The sequence below is a fragment of the Coenobita brevimanus genome, chromosome 13 (genome assembly GCF_032717465.1).
Source record: "Coenobita brevimanus isolate Jiangsu-jjx chromosome 13, ASM3271746v2, whole genome shotgun sequence".
Lineage (NCBI taxonomy): Eukaryota > Metazoa > Arthropoda > Malacostraca > Decapoda > Coenobitidae > Coenobita > Coenobita brevimanus.
Window position 1 is genome coordinate 56,947,072 of NC_136966.1, and position 17,307 is coordinate 56,964,378.

General features: G+C 38.3%; 1 protein-coding gene across 1 annotated transcript in view; it reads left to right on the forward strand.

The window, feature by feature from the left end:
• Positions 1–17,307, forward strand: part of LOC145414397 (uncharacterized) — a 321,717-nt gene that overhangs the window by 202,151 nt on the left and 102,259 nt on the right. The window contains exons 21-23 of the mRNA XM_080283937.1: positions 451–611; positions 1,804–1,904; positions 3,445–3,555. Coding sequence (XP_080140063.1) covers positions 451–611; positions 1,804–1,904; positions 3,445–3,555 — 373 coding nt within the window. The remainder of the gene's footprint in view (positions 1–450; positions 612–1,803; positions 1,905–3,444; positions 3,556–17,307) is intronic.

A 17,307-nucleotide genomic window follows, 5' to 3' on the forward strand; every position in this document is an offset into this window, starting at 1 on the left:
GGGGGGGTCAATGTCAGGTGGGTCGGGCCTAAAATTTCAAATGGGCATAAAATCGTCAATTTTCAACCGATTTACACCAAATATGATGTGTGACATCTTTGACTAGATGCCCTGCTGTGTTTATACGTCAGCACTAAAATGACTGCCAGGGATGGGTTTGCTTTGCCTTGGCACCTCTTCTTGTTTTTCTTTCTTTATATTTAGCCATATCCATACATTTATTATTACTTTATCTTATCAGTGTAATCTATTTTCCATGTACGGTACAGTGTTCTTCAATGTCTCTCATGCTTTCAGCTTTGTGATCATCAAGGTGCCTTAGTCCATTTCATGTACTCATTTATCCTTCTTTTCCTTTTCTGTACTGAGGTACATGAACTCCTTCATCAGTTCAAGTCACTACTTGGTAGCACATTACACTGATTGTCACTTTCTTCCCCCAACCTTCAGCCCTGTGATCATTGAGGTGCCTCACTTTGCCTCACTACGTGGGAAGGAGCGAGAGATCGTCATCCTGCGCTCGGACAACGGGGAAACTTGGCGTGAGCATACCCTGGAAGCCACCGAGGAAGCTGTCCAAGAAGTCCTCAATGAGAGTTTTGATGGAGAGGGTAAGTTAAAATCTGTGTGAATAGTGTAATGCTGTATGGTAGTGAGACTTGGGCAGTAAAAGAAGGGATTTTCGCTGGCTCAAATGTACAGAAATGACAATGATTAGGTGGACGTGAAGTGCGTCCCTGAGTGCGAGGCCTGTGGGGGGCAAGGTTTATGATGGAAGAGCTGAGAGATAGGATGGGACTGGAGTGTGTTGGTGTTGTGATGAGGAGGGGTAGATTAAGGTGGTTTGGGCATATGGAGAGGTTGGCGGGATGATAATTGGATGCAGAAAATTAGAACTGTTAACGTTAGAGGTAGGGTTGCGAAAGGTAGACCGAAAAAGATCTGGGATGAAGTAATTGAATTTGACTTCAGGGATAAGGAACTGAATAGGGAAGCTGCCAGAGATCAAGCAGCATGGAGAGCCACCTCTGGGTGACCATGGCCAATGCGTGCAAGCATGTTGGAGCCTTCAAAGATGAAACGAAATGAAACAAGAGAGGAAGATGGAGAATAAGGTGGAAGAGTAAGTTGGGAGTACAGTACTATACGTGAGAGATGGTATCCAAGGTATCATGGATTAGTGGAAGAATTGTGACTGTGGGTGTTATTAGAGAAGTCTGGGGTTTATTATTGCTTTGGCTATTCTAGGATAGGATATATATGTATTTAAGGAGAGTAGAGAACAGCAACCAGTTACAGTCTGGTTAAAGTCCTACTATGCAAACACTTGTCTCCCCATAGTCATATTATCCAAAAGACATACAGTATTGTGGAGTATTGTCTTGTTCAGCACTATATTTTTTATGCAGATATGGGCCTTGTATTGATACAGTAATGATCACTCATTCTCTATTGCTATTCATTATGATTGTAATGAAGTTGTTATTGGTGATTGTTTCTAACCCCATCAGTATAAGGGGCCTCATAAGTCACATTTTGATTCAGTTGTATTAATGTTTCTGCTGCCAAGTCCACAGTCAATTACAGAACACTAGACTGTTAAAGTTCCATTGCTACCCATAACACTGATTTTCCATTTCCCCAGTTCGCAGTATCAGTTGTAGTAATGCAGTTGTGATATTGTGGAACACATCTCTGACTTACAGTGAGGTCTGCCTGTATTAATATATCATCATACTGAAAGGGTTAAAGTTAGGTTTTATTCTGTGATTAACCCTTCATATGACTGTTCACTTCCAACAGAACTGAAGCAGCTGGAAGATCTGAACACTAATCGCATTACTCGTATCCTCACCACCGACTTCCCTCAGTACTTTGCCATCGTTACCCGCATCAGGCAGGAGGTGAGTGTCTGGCTTTGGCCTCGCATGCACTCACTATAGATAATTACTTATTAGGTCTTTTATTTCTATGTATCTATTGCCAGACGCCTCAATCCCGTAAGGAGTTTCCACAAACAAATCGCCTCCATGTCGCTCTGTTCCCTGCCATTTCACTGCCCTGCTCCCAACTCACTCCCCCCTCTCATACCTCTTCACTCCATCCCTCCATCTCATCCTTGGCCTCCCCCTCCCTCTCCCCCCCTCCACCTCACTCACATACACTCTCCTTGTCAGTCTCTTACTCTCCATCCTGTCCACATGGCCGAACCACCTTAATGTGTGTCGCCTAACGTTTCCTATCACATCCACTTCCACACCACAACGCTCCTTCACTTCCTCATTTGTCAGTCTGTTAATATTTTTGGAGACATCAGAGCAATGGTTAGTGTTTTATGATGGTCCATGCTTCTATAGATTATCATTATTGTAATTCATCCGCACATTCTCTCCTTCATCTCATAAATGCATTTCTTTACTGTAGATGAATTTTTACTCTTAAGTCATAGTAACAGACCTTAAAATTGTGCACAGGTCCCTTTGATTAAGTAAATTCTTTATTAGTTTGATTCTTACACCCAAATGCATAAACCTTAAATTTTGGAAGGGAAGGCACGCTCTTAATTTTTTTCTTACTGATGTTTATGGAACACCTGTGGTAATTAGAGATGGTCAGTTTATATCCTGTTTTACCGAGACTGACGAGGAGAGTGTATGTGAGTGAGGTGGAGGGGGGGGAGGGGGAGCCCAAGGATAAGATGGAGGGATGGAGTGGAAAGGTATATGGGGGCGGGGGGGAAGATGGGAGCAGGGCAGTGAAATGGTGTTGGGCATGGTGACTTGGAGGCAATTAATTTGTGGCCACCCCTCGTGGGATTAAGGTGTCTGGCAATAGCTTTACTGAATAAATCAGCAGTGAGGCCAGATCATCCTTTATTCATCATAATATGCTTTAGGAATTATAGTAAATAATTTGGGGTTTGCCCTTCCCTTCTTGACTTTAGCTTTAAGCATAGGATCCTTAGAGCTGTATTACGAGTAGCTTTGGAAGCAGACTATGTTGATAAGAAAACAGTATAAAATTTAATCTGCAAATTGCACAATTATATCCTCTTGTATGTTAGTAATGCACACAATATTGATATTACTTGAAGAGCATAGAGGAGAACTTTTAGGTGTAATATTCAAATTATATTGCTAAGGAGGAGATGCTACCGAGTCTCCTGTACCACCTAGAATGTGCTCCATAGCCTCACTTTTCCCCCTGGTATGATTCCTAGCTTCATCTTTCCTTCTGTATGATCCTCAGCCTCACCCTCCTTTGTATACAATCCTTAGTTTCACCTTTCCCCAGTACAATCTTTAGTCTCATCATCCACACTTTGCGATCTTTAGCTTCACCTTCTCCTGTACAATTCTTAGCCTCACCTGCCCTTAAACTCATACCTCCCTCCCCTTTTTGTACAATTCTTATCCTTGCCTTTCTCTTGTTTGTTGTTGTCAGGTACATGCCATTGGTCCTGACGGAGGGATGGTGTCATCAACAGTGGTGCCGCAGGTGCAGGCTGTCTTCCCGCAGGGCGCCCTCACCAAGAAGATCAAAGTGGGCCTCCAGGTAAACCTCTTCAAGCCCCGCAAAAACCACTCGGGACCTATGAAAAAGATTAGCGTCAATAACATCCCCAAGAAGAAGCGGTTCAGTCTCATCTGGTGAATTGGTTGTTGGAGGGAGGTTGTTTCTTTTTCCATTTTGGTTCTGATGTGTTTAAAACACTTCTGGGTAATACTGTTTGGATATGATGGTTTGTCTTGGGAAGAAAGTTGTTATGATTGGACTTTCTTGGTTCCATTGGATTAGAAAGCTTCTCATTATTGTTTTACTCTGGTGAATTGACTCAGGAAACACAAAAAGATGATTAGGTAGATGGTACATTACATCTGTCAGAAGTGGCGATTCAGTTTAATTTGGTAATGAGTTGAAAAGATAGTACTGTGATCAAATTATTGTTTTGTTTTTTTTGTTTTGTTTTTTTCTCTCCGTAATGCTGTTGTGATATTCAGCGATACAATACATTGTGTTGTTTATCCATCTACTCTGGTTGTCCATAGTGGTGGATAACTTATACCAGTGAAACTTTTTTTGTGAAGCATTTGAATGGGCGTTGCTTCACACATCGTTTAGATATTTACAACTTGGCGTGTAGGTGATTTTCCTTTGTGTTTGGTCTGTTGTGTTTTCTGAAAAAGAGATGAAAACTTAAGAATAGGATAGCAGTAATTTAAATTTTTTCATTGAGGTGACAGGGAGTGTCAAGTTTCTGTCATCCTGCAGTCCAAAATTATTTGTGGCTCTATTTATGTGAAAAAGAAAAACTGTTAGTTTCTAACAGCCACATTGAGAGAGGTTGGGGATATCTTTTAATAAGGATGCATAAGCTATACATTACTTTTAAAAGTGAAATTAAGCCATTGCCTTAAATCGTTTTAAGTTTCACAGCACCTTTTCACATATTTTGATCTCATGACTTGGTCTAGGTTAAGGAGGCAACAGATAGTTTGTACCCTTGTTTGCTGTGTCACCAAGGTATCTTGCCATCGTGCTGATATGCCGTCAATGGAAAGCCAATACTGTACTGAAACAGGTTATTATCTTCGTTATCTTCTTGGCTCTGTTGGTGATGCTCGTGGTTATTTCGCTTTTTCCCACATCTCTCCCATTTCATTAGAGTGATACTTGATCATTCTGTCTCATTTAATTTGAGTGATACTTGATCATACCTTTAACCATATTTGTCAACATGAACAGCAAAGCTTACAATACGTACTCGAGGAACATGATGAACCTCAAAATCATACTTAGATGAAGGAAGTAGTTGTGTAGTAGAAGAGTATGATCAAAACAACTTTACTTAAAATGTGGAAGGCAATCAGTTTTATAGATATTACGTACTCCCTCAGGCTAGTCATTTACTTTTAAGTCTTTGATAAATTATGCAGTTAGTTTATTATTTATATTGGTAGTATGCAGATGATAATTATATTTTTGATGAGTTTAGTGTAGTAGTTATAGCCTTGTATATTGGGTTCTGGCCTTATTCTACAGATTCTAGTCATTTCTTGACATATCTCGCTAGCGTGACAGAGACGTAGACTATATTTTAAGCAGTCAGTATTAGTAGGCATTAAGTGCATGGTTGTTCCACTAGTCATCACAGTACAAACTTTCTATTCTCTGAACTGCTGTTGCCGAAATTTGCTTTGTGTGATGATGTGTTAGGAGTTCCCAGTCTCGTTAAACAGATATATCCAGTATATACATCCTTGATTGATGTACATTATTGACAATATTACAGTGCACTTATGTATGACCATTATCATATTTGTTGTGATTGCAGTATTTGAAATATAAAGGAAATACAGTAAAACCTCACCAGGTTTGTACATATCTGGTATCTGGCTATACTGGCCTCTTTTTTTTTTTTTTTTTTTTTTTTTTTTTTTTTTTTTTTCCCCCATCATCAGTGATCTGTATGTCCCAGATTTTGTGAAACATTCCTAAGGCATAATTTTTCACACACACACACACACACACACACACACAGTACAGTATTTTGTTATTGCCACCACCAGATGGTTTTACTGAGTTTAGGAGATACCTTTCAGATAGTAGGGATAATTTTCAGCCTTCAGTAACTCCTTCAGTACATCAGGGTTTCCTAAGCTCGAATAAGTAATTTGGTAGAAACATGATATATAATAATACATATAAAACTTGTCTTTGGATCTAAAGGGTTAAATTAACTTGTGTAGCATTTGTGGGATCCTCAGTAGTCCTCTTTAGTTTTCTTGGCTTCTCATTGGCTTGATTCTATTAACACTTCCTTATTTTGCTTCATGTCCAAGAAGGTGCTACATATGATATGAATCTCCTTACACGCCAGACACTTAAAAGTACCTGCGTCAGTTTCATCACAAGCTTTCAGTCTTTTTTATTTGACATCCATATGCCTGGACAGCTGAACTTATTCAATTTAGAAAAAGTTATTTCCACTTTTTTCTTGCTGCTTACAGGTGAATTTATTCAGTTTAATAGAGACATCAAACTGGAGGGGTTGCTTATAGCCTTCATTAATGCCTCTAATGCAAAAGGTTTTTCCAAAGTTAAACATATTTGTCTGGCAGTAGTCAGTTGAGAATGAAAGGTACATCATTTGATTGAATAGGTGAATCCTCTCAGTACAAAGACTCCTTGTTTGTTAGTTTTGTTTGTTTGTTTGTCTTTCATTCTGGTTATTTCAGCATAATTTTACTCAGCTCTAGGAGAACCCCCAAACAGGGAGGGAGTTCATGGAACTTGGCTTGAAAGTAAGAACTATTTTTACTCACTACAGTCATGAGTCACAGCCACTATACTCTGTCCATGTTATCTTAGCTTAAAATTCCTTCTCTCTTTCCTGAATGTTGAGAGCTGTAACAAACATCAACACTAGCACACTAGCAAAGTGCTGTGGATAGGATGGAGAGCCACAGCACTGTCTTGTTCTGTCACTGAGCTGCAACACAAATGCCTGTCACAGAGAAGTGCTATGGACAGGATGTGATTTCTGCCTTGGAGTTACTGTAATTATATAAGAAATGGACTGCAAAAGAACAGAAAATTCTACCAAGTTAGGGTGGATAAGTTATTGTAATTAAACCATGAAATAGCCTATTATGTGCAGTAACATAGCAGATATCTAACTCTTTTTCCATAGCATGGTGATTTTTGTGGTCATATCCTAAGATATACACATGCAGCCACCAGACATTCTACCAGTTAAATGCATACTCTGGCTTGCCATATAGTTACCTGATGAGGTTTTACTGTACTATACTATACATTTAATGATTATGGTAGTGTACTTAAGAATCTCATTCACTATATTTTACATTTCATGTGTTTCATTTAATAGATATTACATGTTAGAGCATATAATTGAAGGAGGCTTTGGCAACATAGGATCTGAGAAACCTAATACTCCAAACAGAGTTTGTAAATACAAACATTAGAACAAACTGTTAGTTCCTGCCCCTGCCAGTAGTTAGGGCAACTTATAGGTCAGCCAGTGAGAGGGTACAATAGCAGCAAGGTTTAGCCCATTCTAAATTTAAATAACTGTGCATTTGTTCACGACCCACACCCTTCCACACTGGCCCAAACACCCTTACCCTCACCATCACATGTAAGTTTAATTATAAATTGGAATTAACTATCTTACGGGGACTGTAGCTTCACACCCTTACACACATGCCCATACCCACTCATTCTTTTCTATAATCATTGTGACTAGAGTCCATTCCAAATGAGAATTTGGTTATAGGTGATGGAATTAAAGTGAAGGAGTATGGGCAGGTGTGGAAAGGTGTGAGTCATGTTTGAGTGTAATTCTATCTTGAAATTGACTATAGCAGGGGGCACAGGCTCTGAGCAGTGTTTTTACAGTTTTCTTTGCACCCCAGTCCGTGAATCCAGATGTACTTGGATTTGCCAGCTTTCTATATATTTTGCTGGACATTTACTCATAGTTGTTTTTAATGTTCTGTGTTTTCCAAGTTGAGTATTGGGAATGAGGTTGCTATTCTTGTTATTGGATTTCTTTAAAAAGCATTTCAAGAATTTAAGTAGAGGATGAATGTGGTTACTGTTTTCCCAGTGTTGTGCTACATATGGTTGTATAAATATGGCACTGGATTATAATTTTGTCATCTTATCATATAAAGTTATTGATTTGTTCATCTGTCAGGTGGGGGAAATGGTAATGAAAAGCAAACATAGATCTGTATTAATTTTGATTCACACATCTTTTGTCTCCCTATTCCAATTGCTTTTGATTATGGCATTGCAGAATTTAGCATATTCTAGTCACATGATGCTAGTCATCAGATTTGAAGAGACATTAAAGGCAAATGCAAGGATGGTTCTATAATACACTGACAGTATTTCACCTTCTCTCATTCCCTCTACACAGCTGGGAAACTTGTGAACTCACACCCCATGCACTCAGTTCACTCAGTGAGTTGTATTCTAAGTGGCATTGTAGGCTTTGTTGCTTCCTTTTTTTTTTTTTTTTTTTTTTGTGATATAGTATTTGTTTTACACATTGATCATCTTTTTTATACTCTTTATGTTGTTTTAATATTGACATAGTTTGCCTCAGTAACATACAAGAGGATATTGAAGTGCAGTGTGCAGAATAAATCACTGTGGAGGAGGTGTTACAAAATCTTCAAACACTTAGATTATGACCCTTTGTGAAAAAGGGAAACAATTAAAGTAATATCCCTTGTGACATAAAGAATGTCAAAGAATGCTCACTCGACACAAAATAATTAGATTAAAAACACACGTTGATCTCAGTCATGAAAATAGTGCATGTTTTATGTTTCAACTTAACAAATAATTATTAGAACCCAGGAATCACCACAACCGCTACCTGATCTGTAGCAAGTGATAGAGTGCCACAATCTACATTGCATCACCTTACACCATACAAGCACAGCACAAACAATCCAGTGCACAAATGTAACTGTGATCATCACAGATTTCTTACAGTCACAGCAAATTTCTCTTAAACACAAGCATAGACAGACAGAGAGAGACACATGCCTGCATTCACACCCACAGATACACTCCTGTATATGAGCCCATTATAATCCTAGCCCTAACCCTCACCCAGCCTCATATAAAATCATCACAATATTCAAAGCTTCAAGGAAAATATGAAAGACCTTAATGCAACAAGAGCCGTGACTGTGAACGTCAAAAAAAAAAAAAAAGAAATTTTCTTTGAGGTTTACTAGGATTGTATTGTATATTGGAAGTCTTGAGGTTATCTTTCTGACCTCTGTTCCAGCCACTGGTCGTTGTCACGTCTTGTCAGCTGCCTTTCTCTAGAGTCAGATATTTTTATATGTAATGTTACCAGCTCTGGCATCTTCTGTGGATGTGGAGCTTAGATATACTTGAAAAAATATTGAAAAATTGTCAAGGAACTTTTAAAATTATGATTATGAATTGCAACATATATTGCCGCATCTGCAGGACTTGACAGCAGCTTTTTTCCCCAGCATTCTAGTGTTAGCATAGGGATTTTAGCATTAACATGTAAACATTTCTACTAGTGTTATGATCTCCATACACAAGACATTGATTTTGCCAGTGTTTGTTTATACAGGGGAGTTGGATGCCTTTAATAATGTGATGGAACTTTATACTGTACTAGCATTACAGTAATATGGGCTGTGCAATATGAGGCATCCAGCAGTGTGTGGTTGTGTGTGTGCAGAGGAGAAGCACACTGTTGTCTGCAGAATCTGTTGAACCTTGAAAATTCAGTAATATATATACTGTACACACACACACACACACACACACACACACACACACACACACATATATATATATATATATATATATATATATATATATATATATATATATATATATATATATATATATATATATATCATCATCATCATCCAGTCCTGTGGTGCCCCATGAGGCATTTAAGATGACAGTGACCAGCCTTCCTCATCTCTGAGTGGCATTATGTGAGCAATTAACCCTAACCACCTCTTTGATATAAATCTGCCCAGGCAAAATCCATTTGGAGCACCTTATCTACCCACTAAACCACCAGCTGCCATAATTTGATTATATAGTTACCACTCAGCATAGTAAATGGTTTCCTGGTGTACAGAAAACATATACAGTATGTGTATATATATATATATATATATATATATATTGTATATTGTATATATATACTCTACACACACACACACACACACACACACACACACACACACACACACACACACACACACACACACACACACACACACACACACACACACACACACAGTAAATTTCCTTGATTTTGTGTTGGAACCTAAGAATTTTTCTGGTGATCACCTGAGAGAAATTGTCGTAATGCAGCTTTTGAAAAGTATAATACGTGAATCTCTGTGTTCACACACACACACACACACACACACACACACACACACACACACACACACACACACACACACACACACACACAGTGTGCCATTAGTTTACTTGCCAGAACCGTACCTCTTTCCCTGACATCATCCACTTTATGTGGATGAAGGGCACCCTCAGCCTCTGTTGTTTTAGCTTCTGTAATAACTGTGTGTTCTGTGTGTTGTTGCTGCTGTTGCTGTAGTTATAATTTTTCATCCAAGAGGAATTATGAATGTCAGTCTCAGATTAGGGTAACTTCTCTGTAATTTTGAAGGTATTTAAATTCTCTTGGTTTTTTGAAAAGTATTGTCTTGTGTACCAGCCATCATATTAGTGGCAACTAAGCATGGTGAGAGTATGATATTCTCTTTTATCAGAGAAAATTGTAGTTTTACATTTTTATTATCAGTAACTAGAAACTATAGAATCACAGTTTTAGCAAAATTATTATTGGCTGCAAGGTTTGAGGTTTGCTACTTATGGACACAGGTAAGGAAGGTCAGTAGGCAGATGACAACAGATTCCTCACAGCCTTGTAACATCTGTCACAGACAGCCACCTGTGCTTTGAGGAGTCTTTTTTATGTCTGCTTGGACATTGTTCCACATCACTTTAAGGTGGAGGAACATAACTGTGTTTGGGTTGTGGTGGTGGGGTAGTAACCTGCATGTGGTATGCTGGGATGTAATTCATAAGTTACTCATAAGTTTGTCTCTTAACTCCTTAAATCCAAGCAACATCCTTTTTAGTTTATTCTTGCAGCTACTCGATGATTTTATTCAGCTTGAGAAAGTCCATGGTAGTTAGTAGGTTAATGAAGCCTATAGCTAACCTATCCAGTTCAGAAAGTCTGTCAGCCTGAATAAAATTGCTTGGAGGTTGTAAGATTGAAATTAGAAACATTTCAACTGATCCAAGGAGTTAAGAGGGGTGGGATTTTGATGGGATGTTGGGGAATGTGCCAGAATGTGGATGGAGCACGAGACATTGGAGAGTTTGTTGGCAAACATGCCTCCTCTTGGCTTGGCTTACTTACTTACTACTAACTGCAGCACAAACTAACCATGTTCTAGCTAGTTTGTACCACAGTCTTGGAAGAAAAGATTAAATGCCCAATAAACTTAGTTCAACGCAAGTGGCATGAAGTTTGTTTTCACCAACTCGCCTGAGAAACATGTGTAATGTGCAGTTAGCAAGGTTCGATGAAACAGCATTGGATCAGATCACCAACACTGTAGTTGTTAAGAAAGTAGTGGTGTTTTTGAGAGTGTACCGTAGAGTAGCAAAAGAGAAACTAACTTCACGTACACTTGTAGAAATGTCTGTAGCAACCACAGAGTTCAACTGATTTTATTGGGCTTCTTGCAATCACTTCACCTCCTTCATATTTTTTTTTTTTTTCCTTGGTGTGTCGCTGTGCTTGTGTGGTGTCCTGTGAGCGGCTGTGTCCATGCTGTGTCGAGCCTCGCTACCTCCACACCACTGCCCCACGGCCAGGTCTTGTCAGAGTGCACTAAGGTTGATGCTGGGCTCCTCCCCTCCCAGTCACAATGCCTTGGTGTTGTTACCATCACCTCACATTTAATTAAGGCCACATTTGAAAATTTTGTGGTCTATAGAAACTTGACTGTCATATCTCCAAGTCCATGTTAGTTAAATTTTTTGTCCCTGGGTAATGACCTTCCTTTATTCTTGCTGCTATGAAGTGATTTTATTCATCATAGGAGTCTGTTAATTTAAAATGAATAGAATTGCCAGATGGCAAGAAGATAATGAAAAAGACATCCCTGAACTCAGTGGGTTAAAACCTCCTAGTAATAGTAAGGCTATTTAAAATGGCCTTTCTGTAACCTCATACTGAAGTAATTATGTTGGATTCATCAAAACTCTGCATTGTAATCTCAAACTGTTCAGACTTTGAAAAGTTTTAGTATTTATGGAAAGGAGTTTTTGGGAGTATCATGCAATGGTGACTGTTAACCTCTTGAGCCTGAAGATGATTTTTGCTTTACTCTTGCTTATTACAGTGTGATTTTATTCAGCTTAAGACACTTTCAAAATTAGAGGGGTTAGATATAGCTTTCATAAACTTTTCCATTACAATAAGCTGAATAAAAATAACTACAGTAGAGATTGTAAAAAATAAACCAAGACATGATGGTAGGTTAATTCATATTTTAAGAGAAGTGATGTTTTTGTTAGTTCAGCTCAGGGGTTGTCAATGTAAATTTCCCCTCCCCTCCCCCAACCCCCCAAAAAAAATCTAAAATAGATTATGAAACAAAATCTCATGACTGTCAAAAAAATTTTGTGATTGAACTGTCAATCCTCTCTTGATTGTATATTTTAAATGTTAAGTTATATTGGATTTCTGATAAACTATAATCTCCTTTAAGTAGCTATGTTAAACTGGAGATGGTGGAGTAAGTTCTAAGATTTAGTTAATATCAGATGCAAATGTCACAGAAGTGATAGTTATATTATGGACTTTCTGAAGAAAATTGAGAGTTGTTATAGTTTAACTGTTTTTGGTTAATAACGGACAGTCTTGAAAAAAAAATGCTGCACAAAGAATGATTGTAAGTCTTTCTGAAGTCTGTCAGTCACTCATCCCTTTTGTTGGCTGAGAATTCCAAACATGCTGTCAGTCTTTCTTGTCTTACCTCTTAGGGGCATTCAAATATTATTCTGCCTGAAGTCATTAGCACACCAGGTGGTGCTTTGAACTCTCTGACCAGACCTGGCTGTTCACTACTAAATTAGGCATTAAGATGTGTAGAATGCTGGATGGAGGAGAGATCAGGTAATGTATGTGATGGGACTGCAATAACACTGGTGGCTGTGATGACCTTCGCCTACCATGCTGCCACACCTCCACCCTAGAACCCTAGATGCACTACAGAGTATTTATACCAGATTACATCAGACTAGATTGACCTGTTTGGAAAAAAAAAACACCAGTAAATCCATGTGATACATTAGATTATCTTGCAGTGCATAGCCCTAATTCAGTCTCTCTCTCTCTCTCTCTCTCTCTCTCTCTCTCTCTCTTTTTAAGTAGAAAAATAAATGGTTTTGGAGCAGAAACACTATTTTTCATTGTATTGAATGATGTGAAGTGCAGTGGATTGAGATCAGTACAGTTTGTCTCATAACATTGGTAACTGGTAGTGGCCACCCATTTGTAGGCATACTACTTCAGATATGTTCTAAAAACTGATGGAAGATGCTTTCCAGTGTTACTGTTTTACCTGTATTAGGTTGTTCTGTATTACTTTGTTTACTAACACTTGGGGCAAGTTCTAACTTGATAGCAGCCTTACTTGTGTCACAAAGGCTTCAGATTTACATTAGTCTTTAGGAAGTACTACATTCATTTTGTTCAGCATAGGGAAGATGTTCATGGACTAAAAGGATTAGAATCAGTGCCATGAAACTCCTTCAGCTTGATGACATCTTTGATACATTATTCTGACTAATGTCAGGCAATCTTATTCCCACATGTAAATGGGAAAAAGGGGCAGAATGATGATGATGACAGCGACAACAAGGAAAGATGATAGTTAACCCTGAAGGCCAAGGACAAACCATATTTTCAATTTGTTTTGACTGATGTCTGACTGTTTTGTTCAACTTGGGAGATTGACTTGTAGTGTAGGAAGTTGATGAAATTAATATGTTACCCCTTTTATGCAATAATATATATGTATATTCAGAGCTGAATATGAATGTCGAGATAGGAAGAATAAAGCATTAAAGATATCATATGGCTGAAGGGATTAAAAGGACAGTGTTACAAAATGTAGCTGTCATTCATAAATATATGAGGAAACTGAAAACACTGGCACGTATGAAACAAGGAAAAGACGAGAAAAATATAGCTGTTGAATAAGTGCAGTCTGAAATATTATTCCACATTTTAGTCAGACAGCAATGGAACTCATCATATTATTCTTGAAAGTTTGTTGGGTTCATGAGATTGCACTGCAGGGTTTTAAAAGTCAGTAGTCACTATTTTGTTATTTGTCCTCATGTGTATAAAAATTTCTTGATTAGTGCTCAAATATTCCTCATGTTGTTTACCATAATCTGTACACATTATTTTCAGAAAGCTTGAAAATATCTTAGTTTATTTTTATATTAATTTCGTCATCTTTCTTTGGAGTTCTTACAATTATTATTTTTTCTCTCACAGTAGTAAATATAATGCACATTATTTTAACAGGTCTTATAAATATTTGTTTGCCCACAGCAGCACAGTCATTGTTGTACGTCAGTGATGTGTTCTAAACTGTCACAAAGTTCTTCACATAATTAATACCATAAATTTTGGAAAACAGGCAGATTGGAGTAGATTTATAGGTAACAGTGGAACTCAAATCCCTTCAACCTGAGGACATTTTTCTTCCTGTATTCTTCCTGCATGTAGATTATTATTATCATAATTACTGTATTATTATTATTATTTATTTTTATTTGTTTTATTTTATTTTGTTTTTCGACCATGTATAAGGGTCTCTGTTAGTGAAATGGTTAATGAGGTCTGTATTTAGTCCCTGCATTGCCAAAAGTCTCCTCCAAACTGAATAGTGTAAAAGCATTTGGAAATAGCAAGGGGGGGGGAAGGAAAATATGTCACTGTACTGAAGAGAATAATGGGCAGTTTTTCTGCAGTTAATTGTGAACTCTGTGGTACGGTGGTAAAGTGTGCGTGTTTGTTCACTGAAGAACGAGGGTTCACGCCCCACACGGGTAATAAACTTTGGGAGCGTTCTTCAGGCCACGTACTGCATTAGTGGACACAAGGGGTGTTGTGGTTGAACCAGTGTCACATACTATAAAGTATGCTTGCATCCAGTTGGCTTGTGCGGGCTGATTACACTTGGTTCACAGGCTACACACACATCCAAAGCCACTCCAACACTACAGTTACATTTACAAGCATTACTCACCCTTCATACAATCTCTATTAGACAGTCTAAGCCACTTGGTAGAGATACATTGGCTCTATCGTCCCCACTTCGGTCGGGATAGGCCGGCCCTGCAGTGGACACTCAAAAGGCTGATGAGATGAGATGAGATGAGAATTAAAAAGGGCTCTGTATAACACTGACTGACTGAACTGCCCTTGATACTGTAAATACAGATGGTCCATGTTATATGCCAAGGATGTGTTCCAAAATTTTGTACCTTTCCCCATTTTTTTGTGCCCTGAATTTGGATAATTGAGACACCAGGTGTAGAGGTATGTATGAAAGTTTAAATGGTAATATTTTTGTGAAGTACTTTTTTATCCCCCCTGGGGGTAGGGGGCTTTCAAGAATACTCCCCCAGTATCCCTGCTTGTCGTACGAGGTGACTAAAAGGGTTGGTGGTGGGTTAGTGCCCTACCCCGTAAAAAGTACTAACTAAAAAAGCGAACATAAAATACGTGAAGAAAATAAATAAATATTTAGATAAAAAGGTCAACATATAACAAGAACTTGCTCTAACTCACGGGGAGCAGGGTGGCTCAGTGGTAAAGCGTGTGACTCAAGATTGCAAGGTTGAGAGTTCTCGCCACGCCCTGAGAGCTGCCTTTGCTGGGAGGGGTACACTCTCTTGTAACCCTAGCAGGGCTATATGATCTATCTAGATCTAGCTTGGGGAAATAATCCCTTTAATCCCTTGCTTTAACTCATGGGAGTAGTCGCTCTGGAGACTAGGAATCCTGGTAGTGAAGCCCAAGCTGAACATGACACATACAGTAATTTGTTGTGTCCCATATTGAGCATGGAATGACTTTTTCATTTTTATTATTGACATCTTCTGACAGTTATATATGGCTTAGGTAAGACTTTTGAGCTAGTAAGGCTACAGATAACCTGAATTAATGCCCTCACAGTGGGGGGGGCTGCCTTGAGCTGAATAAGATAATCTAGTAGAAGCAAGAAAAATAAGAAATTACATCGCTGGATTTCACATTTTTCACTGTACATCAGTAAAGCAACACAAGATTACTGTACTTTTCACATAGCATCCCATTGCTTATTAAAGTACTGTACTGTAGTCAAGATGTACTCTACCTCTCATATTAGCAGTTACCTGAATTTAACATTTAATTAATACATGTACACCAGGTCATAGCATTAAATGCATTTTGATGCTTGTTTGCAAGACTGAATATGATATTTCATAATTTGATAAGATAATCTTTCTTGCTGGAACTTAGCCCTCACCTAAAGTGGTTTTCACTTAACACAGTAGGTTTTTGGAGCATGTCTATGATACAGAGTGAGGAATTGATTGTATATGGAAGCTTCAGACAACCCATTAGGGTCAGCCTTTGCATTCTTTTATTTTATTCTTGGTTTCTTCAGAATTTAAATCCCTGATTTAGGTGTGCTGTTCTCGTATTTGTTGTAGAATAGATCCATGAAGTTACCTATGTTCAGTTACATGAAGTTTTATATCTGAACTCCAAAGGGATGACTTGAACACTGATTTTATCTTAGGTCTGCTAAACTGTTTATTTAGCATAGCGAAGCACTGTGCTGTTAGTTTGGAAAAGATAACATTGTCTGTCCGTTGTCTTTACTTTTGGATACTTGCCATGTTAAGAATCACATTTTTGGAGATTTTTGTCTATCTATCTATCTATTGCCAGACGCCTCAATCCTGTTTGGGGTGGCCACAAACAAATCGCCTCCAAGTCGCCCTGTCCCCCGCCATTTCACTGCCCTGCTCCCAACTCACACCCCCCTCTCTCATATACCTTTCCACCCAATCCCTTCATCTCATCCTCGGCCTCCCCCTCCCTCTTCCCCCCTCCACCTCACTCACATACACTCTCTTCGTCAGTCTTTCACCCTCCATCCTCTCCACATGGCCAAACCACCTCAGTGTGTTCCTCATCCATAAGGAATGGATACATTTTAATTCTTTAATTGCTGTGAATTTCCATGAGCTGAATAGAATTGCCTGCTGGAAGCTTTAATAAACTGCAAAACTCTCTATTTTCAGTCAGAATGTTAAGTGATGGTTTTAACAATTTTGGTGTCATGTGTTTGTCTTGAGTTTGGTAAAATTATCTAACATTAACTGAAATGAAATGCAGAGTTGGTAAATTGCATCCAAAGGATTAGCTGTTTTGATAATGAAATGTTATGTGTTAGTAGACTAGCAGTTTATCAGTCGTCAGTCTCATCTCATTCAGAATTCTCAGAGCATTGGGTATTCTGGCCATAACCTACCTGCACTCGAACTCTGATAAACATATTATTATAATCATGTTATAATTCCAAATGTACTAGAATAAAAATCTATGTAGATTTTCTGTTAAAAAAAAAGAAATATGACACA